General features: G+C 42.1%; 1 protein-coding gene across 2 annotated transcripts; it reads left to right on the top strand.

The window, feature by feature from the left end:
• Nucleotides 1–5,459: 5,459 nt before the first annotated feature.
• On the top strand, nt 5,460–8,154 carry LOC140231071 (uncharacterized). Of its 2 annotated transcripts, none has more exons than XM_072311231.1 (2): nt 5,460–5,687; nt 6,628–8,154. In XM_072311231.1, exon 2 carries the CDS (start codon nt 6,658–6,660, stop codon nt 7,699–7,701), a length of 1,044 nt encoding a protein of 347 aa, XP_072167332.1. In that variant the 5' UTR covers nt 5,460–5,687; nt 6,628–6,657; the 3' UTR covers nt 7,702–8,154. The 2 variants fall into 2 exon arrangements, with proteins under 2 accessions (XP_072167332.1, XP_072167326.1); XM_072311225.1 differs by lacking the exon at nt 5,460–5,687 and adding an exon at nt 5,756–5,961.
• The last annotated feature ends 602 nt before the right edge of the window (nt 8,155–8,756 follow it).

The raw sequence follows: 8,756 nt of genomic DNA, 5'->3' as shown, positions 1-8,756 counted from the left end.
GAGATTAGACTGCGACATAAATGTATTGATACTGGCGCGCGATGGCGAGGCTAGCTGCGGCAGGTTAGGCAGCACTGCTTGCGCTTTGGTAAAGGCATGGGCATGGTCAGCTGGCACATATCATCTTTGCTCGCATGCTGGCAAACAGAGCTGACAAGTTTCAGCGCACGTAAAAAAAAAAAAGGGGGGGTAATATTGCTGTGATTTGAAAGTTAAATTTCTCTCGATAGAAACATCATTTCGCCATGAAATTTGAAATACTTATGTCTTTGTTTTCTTGGTATCTTGCAAAAACTTAAAAACCCAATTCTCATCTCCACCAATACTGTACCATCCCTTCTTAAAGGGATCGTATAGTTGAGAACTAATTTCAGGTTTCTAACATTTTTAGTGAGATAATGAGAAACCTCTCATGAATATGAAAGAGCATGTAATTCCATGAGGAATTCAACGTTTAATCAATGAAAATTGGTCTTAAAATGGCTGAGATATAAAAAAAAAGAGCGATTCCAATAAAGTGTGGGTCCCACAGTTTATTACGATCGCTTTGTTTTACTTTGTTTTTGGATGTTTCAGTCATTCCAAACCCGATTTTCATCAAATAAACTTTGAATTCCTCTTAAAATGGTATGCTCTGTAGTATTTCATAAGTGTTTTCTTGGTATCTTGCAAAAACTTAAAAGCCCAATTCTCATCTCCACCAATACTGTACCATCCCTTTAATGATGTAATTCTCTTCCATATACAAAATAGTTCACAATTTGTTTTTCAGAGAATTTCAAAAGTTACAAAAATGCTCCAGACACCCCAACACTATGTAGAATAATAATAGAAATTTAGGACTAGATTCTGTGTTCTACCTGAAAATGGAAAAAAATATAGAATTTAGAAAAGAAAGAGAAAGATATAAGTGGCAATATACACATTCATGCAGGTGCTCAACCGCTATATGCAGCTACAAATGCTAACGCAAGACTTGATCAAGGAAAAGGGAAAGACAAATTTTAGCTTTTCAATGACACCATAGAAAAAGTGGAATGCTGTGTGGCTACATTCAGACCAAAATCAACCCTTACTAGGGCCTACTACTAGTATTTAAGTACATGCACTGAACGTATTCATACTGTGCTTGTGTACAGTAGTTTAGAATCTACAGAAAAGCAATTTCATTGCCTGACCGAAAGATCGGTCTGTATCTGGTCGTCGGGGATGTTCCGCAGAGACTGCGTCTGGCTTCACGGATCCCCTCCTTATACAGACCGAAGTCAATGATGCCGGCTCCTGTGTGGATCGGTCGCGCACAGATCAAACGTTACGATAAAACCAAATTTCAGACAGCTTTTTTACATTCAAACAAGTTTGACATGACATGACACATTATGCAGCAATATTTGGGGTAAATTTCTCACATTGTGCAATCGAAATACTCACAGTAACAAGATTATAACGCAGAAATTGTATCCATATCGCAACATAGCCGTTCGCTAGCTGTAAGTCGCCATTTTAGGTACGTGTTTTAATAAAAAAACTGTAAACTACCTCGCATGTGATTGGCCAATGGATTCATGTTTCTGCAGTTTGAACGTGACGACGCGATGGGCTGGTTGATGTGTGTTTTACATTGAAAATTATACCAAAATGTTGGATTATTCATCAATCTGGTGAGTGTACTGCATTCTTGAAATGTTGATTTTGCTATACAAGCTTAAATTTGCCGACCTACGGCCGTGAATTAGATGCAATCGAGAAGGGTGAGGTACCTCACCCAATTTTCCATAGAGACAGTGGTTAAGAACATCCACACAGCGATGGGTACTAACAACTTCCGTCTGTCTACGGAGAGCGATAACGTCAAAAATATAAGGCCAAAATATAAAGGACTCCTCCGGACAGACGGATCTTTCTGTCTACTCCAGTGTCAGTTCCAGCGATCGCAATTTTTCAATGATTTTCCGACACTTGTTAACAATAAAAGTAAAAACAAAAATGTGAAAACTTAACCTCTATTATTATCAAGTAGGCCTATTGGACTTTGGAGACTCAGATGCAAGTATTTACTGAATAATGTAGACCTACATCTAATCCATGATAACTCTAGTATTAGTCTTATAAGGGTGAGTTTGTGCATGTTTCATTGTGTCTGGAGATCAATTACAGGTGCGAAATGCAAAAATAGATGTTGTCTTACTCTACTTGTGTTACTTCTAATAATATTCTATGGTGCTTCTCATCAAAGCCTGTTCAGCAAATGAACTGGATGAAGTTGGTAAAGTTAAAATTTACACTAGCGCCTCGGTCAAATGTCACGAGTTATTGACCATATCCTAGCATTGTAGCAATCGAGTAGCTAGCCCGACCAGACACTGTTACGCTATGCGAAAACAGCGTCCGACGAGCACGGCATGCAGCCTCGAAGTGAGGAATCTCAACACAACTACAAAACTTAGGAACATGTATACTTTTCTCCTTTAAACAGAATACTTTACTCACGCTAAATGCATGTTTCTATTATAGAAGAATAGTTCGCCACACTGGGTCCATGGAGACCACTTGCGATAAGTCCGTGGAACAAATAAATGACACTTTCTGGCGCAATTCCTGACCGTCGGGCTTCGTCGTTGCAGAAGCTCAATGTTCCTCGCTGGCCCGACCAGACGCCAGCCGCCGCCAAGCCCAGTACAGTTTATACTTATAGCTGTATACTAGTAACCGTGCGTACGCTGCTGAGTGTAGCAGCACGGTCGACAGCGCGACCTTTTGAAAGGGCATTCACATCACCTGACCACCCGATATCAGTTCAGGAAACCCACTCACAAGGGGGGCCCCTCCTTATAAGTAACCCGTCCCCCTTATAAGTAACCCCGTCCCCCTTATAAGTAACCCCCGGGGCACCCCTTATAAGGAGTCTCCACGCTTTTTTGCAATGCAACGCGAAAATGAAAGGACTGCGGTAATTCGCTTGATTATGTCCATAAAGCTTCACAAGTTTCCTAGTTACTCACGAAATTTGAGCAAAATCGGTTCGAGGCATCATATCTAAAATCATGGATTTAAATGCGATGTCAAACGACCCATGCGAATGCTGAAATGCGAGCGATTACTGGCGTGAGTGTCGCCAGGCGCGGCGGCGCGGCAATGCTTGAGTGCAGACGTGGCGACTGAGTACGGAGACTTTCGCCACGTCTGCACTCAAGCATTGCCGCGCCGCCGCGCCTGGCGACACTCACGCCAGTAATCGCTCGCATTTCAGCATTCGCATGGGTCGTTTGACATCGCATTTAAATCCATGATTTTAGATATGATGCCTCGAACCGATTTTGCTCAAATTTCGTGAGTAACTAGGAAACTTGTGAAGCTTTATGAACATAATCAAGCGAATTGCCGCAGTCCTTTCATTTTCGCGTTGCATTGCAAAAAAGCGTGGAGACTCCTTATAAGGGGTGCCCCGGGGGTTACTTATAAGGGGGACGGGTTACATGTACTTATATAAGTTATAAGGAGGGGCCCCTCTTGTGAGTGGGTTTCCCGAACTGATATCTAAACTTGGCCTGGCGTGAAAGATTGTGTACGGTGTGGACATGCTGGATATGATGATCAATTTCGGTAAGTTTCATTAGACATTACGTACATTTGAATACTGATACTAGTGATAGCATCAGATGTAGAGTAAATATTGGAGAGTATACTCGATGAGTTTGAGGTGACAAAAATGATCGTAAGTATCAAGCTATCGTGATACGATTACGTCGCTCTCCTAGTGGCTGGTGGTCGCACTCGTACAGCCCCGTCGCGACTAGCCTGACCAGACACTGTGCTGAGCACAGGGTCTGACATGAGTTAGTGTTTCAACGTTGTAAACGACCGTCACTATTGACGGCAAAATCACATAAAATACCTTTTATTTTGTATGATTTTAAGAGTAATATAATTGCAACACTTATCTACAGCATATTTTCCAGATTGTTGAGTTGAATTCGGCGTTTTGTTGGTATCCAGACCTTATTGTTGAATTTTTCGGAGTATAGATCGTGCGGTTGCATCTTTTCCTTCGAGAGCTTCAAAAAATCAACAAACTACCTACGCCCGTGCGCCCGTGCGTTTCATGTGTTACGTAAAACTTGTAGTAGGCCTAGATCCGCGCGTGCTGCACCGGCAATGATTTGACCTATTTTAGTCGGGGTCACCCGACTATCTCCGACTACCTACGTTGTAGTAGTACCACGAGAGTGAATGCCATTCATATAACACGCAGATGAGGAGTGAAGCAGTAAGGACGTTTACAGACCTGATTTCAGCCATAGATTTCGGTAAGTTTTAGACGTAATTAAACAAAAAATCGCATACCGGTTATTGAGTGATGGTCATAGATTACGATAATTCCTTATATTTTAGTTTTCCACGATTAATAAAGATATTCATGAAGGAAACAGTGAACGATAACAACGTCCGCGAAGGAATAGAGGTGCAGCGCTGTCGCGATTCGCGACAGCGGCTGCGTGTAGTTATGTCGCGACGTACCCTGTAGTAGTACAGCGACTGGGCTGTGTAGACTAGTTATCGAGTAGCATGTGATACTGATATGTGTTGACCGATGAGTGAAAAATGATGTCGGATTAATGTAGCGTATCATTAAGTTCTCGAAGTAGAAAATAAATCTTAAAGATTTCTGATGTTGCGATAAACTTAACGTTTCGTGAGTCGTTGCGCGACACTACTTGGTAGAATCTACTGTACTTACGTGGGTGGCAATGGCAATACAGATTTGGCATTTGCTTTCGGCGATGTGTTCATGTCGCGATGTCGATGAGGCCGTCGTGACGCCGCGCCGTGCATGTCCACATCCTCGCCACTTCGACTATAAAACTTGCAGTTGCAGCTCTTCTAAGAGCAACATTACTGACGATCTTAAGTTATCACCATATCGTACTTGAATTGTCTCGGGTGTAAATAAAACGAGAAGCTCTTGAGGTTGTATTTAAACTCAGTTTCGACTTTATGGAAGGCATCAATTGACATACTTTCACGCTCATCATACACGCGCGCGCGTGTTTATGATCATGTACAATAAGTACGGGGAACCGTAGTACAATACATGCATGGGATGCTAATATGCCTAGCCAAATGCTAGCTAGCCGTACATATGTACGCCGTATTCGTACGGCACTACTGCCTAGCTAGCTTTCTCCCGACCTTCGCTGATCCACCTACGATCATCCGATCCCCAACTATTTCCTCTCCCTTTCGGAAAGTCAAGCAGCTGCGAAATCTATGGCAGCTGCATTGTCTGCCGGGTGAGGGCAGCACAACGTCTGAGAAGTACTTACAGTACAGTGGTAGATAGAGTTGTTGTGGCGCGGGTACACCACACATAACTGCATGCCTGCTCAAAATCAAGCTAAGCACGCAATACGAACAAGCCGCCGCGCGCCAGCACAAGCGCCGTCATCATCAGGACAGGATCTCTGGAGCGCTGGGCCGAGCTATGCTAGCAAGCTAGCAAATAAAGCATTATCCACACGTCGAAGACAAGTGTATGATCTTGAAATATTCGGACAACGTTATTATCATTTGTTATCACGAATTTTTGCTCATTCTGGCCCTGATTCCGACGATGCTACGACTGAACTCGGGGCCCTGAGGCTGAGGACTGAGCCTTCTTCGCCTGAGTGAGAGGCTGAGCTACTGAGGTCAGTGAGGGGCCTTCATTCAGCTAGAGATACAGTCGAGCTGTAAAATTTAGCCTGTGTACAACAACTAGGCCTACAGACACAGTACGGTATTCAAGTTTACCGGGCCGTGTCTTGTCTGTCTGTAGCCCCCTACCCAAGTACCAACGTGATTTTCTAGATCTAGATTCTAGAAATGGAGGCTCCTGTATGTCCTGTTGAGTCTTCGAACATTTCAGGAAATGCCTGCAAAAAGATGAAGAAGTCTGCAACTGGCAAGAAAAGTGGGAAACGGGTAAGTTTAGAATTAAGAAACTTAAGAAATCCATCTTTAAATCAAAACCAAAGGCAAAAGCAAAAGCCAAGGCAGCCTAAATTAATAATACATGTAACGTTAGTAACAAAGAGGATCTAACGTTACTGTATACGCTGATATTTTTTGCGAATGAGGAGGTCATGGACATTTTCGCATGATGTTGTTTTCGCGAATTGATTGAGATGGTAATTGAAAATTAAACCCTCGCGAAAACAAGCTCATGATACAGTAGATGCATCCTTTTGAGTTTTGACTTGGTAAAGATTGCATCAGCATGCAGTAATTCAAAGTATTAAATGCCTACAAAATTGAGCATCCATTTCGAGTATATGACACTGACAGTAGTTTCTACTAATTAATATTTTGTACAGTGTAAGTACTGTAATATGGCATCTATGGGTATGTGCTAGTGGTGAATGAAACTTGAAAGGGGTATTTATTATAGAATATTTTTAAGCAGTTTCAGATCCTGCAATCCCTCAGTACGTGTACCATAATACATTTGGAAGTTATGTGAAATTGATGAACTGCAACACCACTATGTTGTATTTCATTCCTAGCAAATGTAATGATATTGAAGAGCTCTCAATTTGTTCCAATGGAAAATTGTCTTTATTCAAAACTTGTTATTGCCTTTCATTCCAGAGGAAACACTTCATCTGCTCCATATGCTCCATGGAGTTTTCCTATGCATCAAATCTGCACCGTCATTTGAAGAACATTCATAAGAAAAAGGAAATCTGCCTGGTGGATGGATGTACGTATCAGTGTTCCAACAAACGGAAGATGCTGCTTCACCTCGAACTCAAACACACGCCCCACGTGGAAAAGGTTGACCTGCAGTTTCCAAACCTGGAGGAGTTCTATGCCTGGAAGCTGAAAGAGGAGGTGCAGAACTTTGTGTGTTTCACAAAACGGCGAGGAGACACCGAAATGCTGGCCTCAACTCACCAGCACTACATCTGTTACTTGTCTCGCAGAAAATCCGCTAAAGAAAAACTTGCAAAGATGGACTTGTTCTGTCCGGCACGCATTGTCGTTAAGCAGTCAAGGGAAACTGGTACTGTCAGTGCCACTTACTTCAAGACACATTCGCATCCACTCACATATTCGGGTACCCAGCATCTTCCAATTCCAGAGTGCCTCCGCCACGACATTAAGAAGAAACTGAAGGCAGGCCAGACGGTCAACCAAGTCCACTTGCAGCTCAAAAGGGACCACCAATCGCAACTTGCCGTGGCAATAGCCATGTACAACAGGTTACGCAAAGTGGACAAAACTCAAATTAGGTCTATCCAGCGCTCCATGGTGAGAAGTGGAGTGATATCGGACAAGACCTCAGATAAAGCGAATGAAGAGGATGCTTCTCAGATGGTTTGTGGAGCAGAGCATCAGGTCATACCTGACACAGCAATGCACTTAGAGGTCACTACAGATCAGAGCATTTCCAAAGATCTGATGCTGAATTCTACCCAGAAAGTGGCCGCCACATCGGCCATGACCCCTGTGGAGATCATATCCCCTGATGAGGTTACAAAGCACATCTCTGCTGCTCAGCGGGTGGACCAGGGAGATGGCAAGCCCAAAACTGATGTGCAAGTGATGGTGAAGCAGCTGTTGACTCTTCTTGAGAATGAGGGGGTTAAACATCGCATGATGTCTTGTGTCGAAGGGAGCATAGAAGAGCTCATCGTTATGTGTAAAGTAGCACAGACCTAAGACACCACGAGATGTGTACACTGTACAGCAGCCATATTAGTGTACTCACTGGTATAAGTGTGCCCTTCAGTGGTAGAGCAGAATTCCATTTTGTAATCACTCCTACGCTGTTGCAAAGGAGAAAAAATGATTAAGACTCAATGGAAGAAGCTAAGTGATATGTTGATTGACTAATAGGGTGGATTTCAGGAGCTGCTGTTAAGAAATATGAAGACATACGTACGATGTGTTCAAATATGAAAATGTCAAAGGAATCATATCCACTGTATCATACAGTCTGTATGTGTAATGACACTGTATGAGTCGGTCAAGATAATACACGTAGGCTGCTTATGGTGTTTCAAAACTCACCATGTTACTCATTGAAGCTTTCTGTCTAAGGTTATTTTGTTTTTGTTTCATTTTTAGCTTTTAGTATTTGACAAGTTAACACATAATGTCTGTTGAGAATGAGAAGGGCGTTAAGTGGTCTCGAACACTATGGGTTTAGTGGCAACTTAACGCCCTTATCATTCTCAACCGACGATAAGATAAACATTTAGAAGCATTATTGTTATCATTGATGTCAATTTTAGCTGCCTGATGAATTTATTTGCTAAATTGGTTTAAATTTCTTCACTATCTGATGTTAAATTCTGACTCTTATCTGACAGGGATGTTAGTATTTGTCTTTATTATTTATTTATTTATTCATTACCTCCTCCAAAGAGGTTACGTATTTGCCAGTGTTGGTTGGTCTTAAAATTATATAAATAACTGTTTGCAAAATCTCAAAAAAGTTCTGAATGGATTTACATGAAACTCACAGGAAAATATGATAGTGACATAAGGAATACGCAGTTACGTTTTATTTATTGATCTAGACCACCACCTGGATCCAAGATAATTTCATGGATTTTTTTTTTTCAAGGATTATCATTGGCAATTAGGGTCAAACAAACGAGGGACTTCAAGCTGGGCCTATTTGAGGTGTGCATACACACACTGAGCTTGCGCTCGAGGTGCAGCATGCAGTAAACTACTGATGAGATAGACTCTGCAACACAACAGAAAGG

This window comes from Diadema setosum, chromosome 1, assembly GCF_964275005.1.
Source record: "Diadema setosum chromosome 1, eeDiaSeto1, whole genome shotgun sequence".
NCBI classification, from domain to species: Eukaryota; Metazoa; Echinodermata; class Echinoidea; order Diadematoida; family Diadematidae; genus Diadema; species Diadema setosum.
This window is presented reverse-complemented; position numbering and strand designations above follow the sequence as displayed.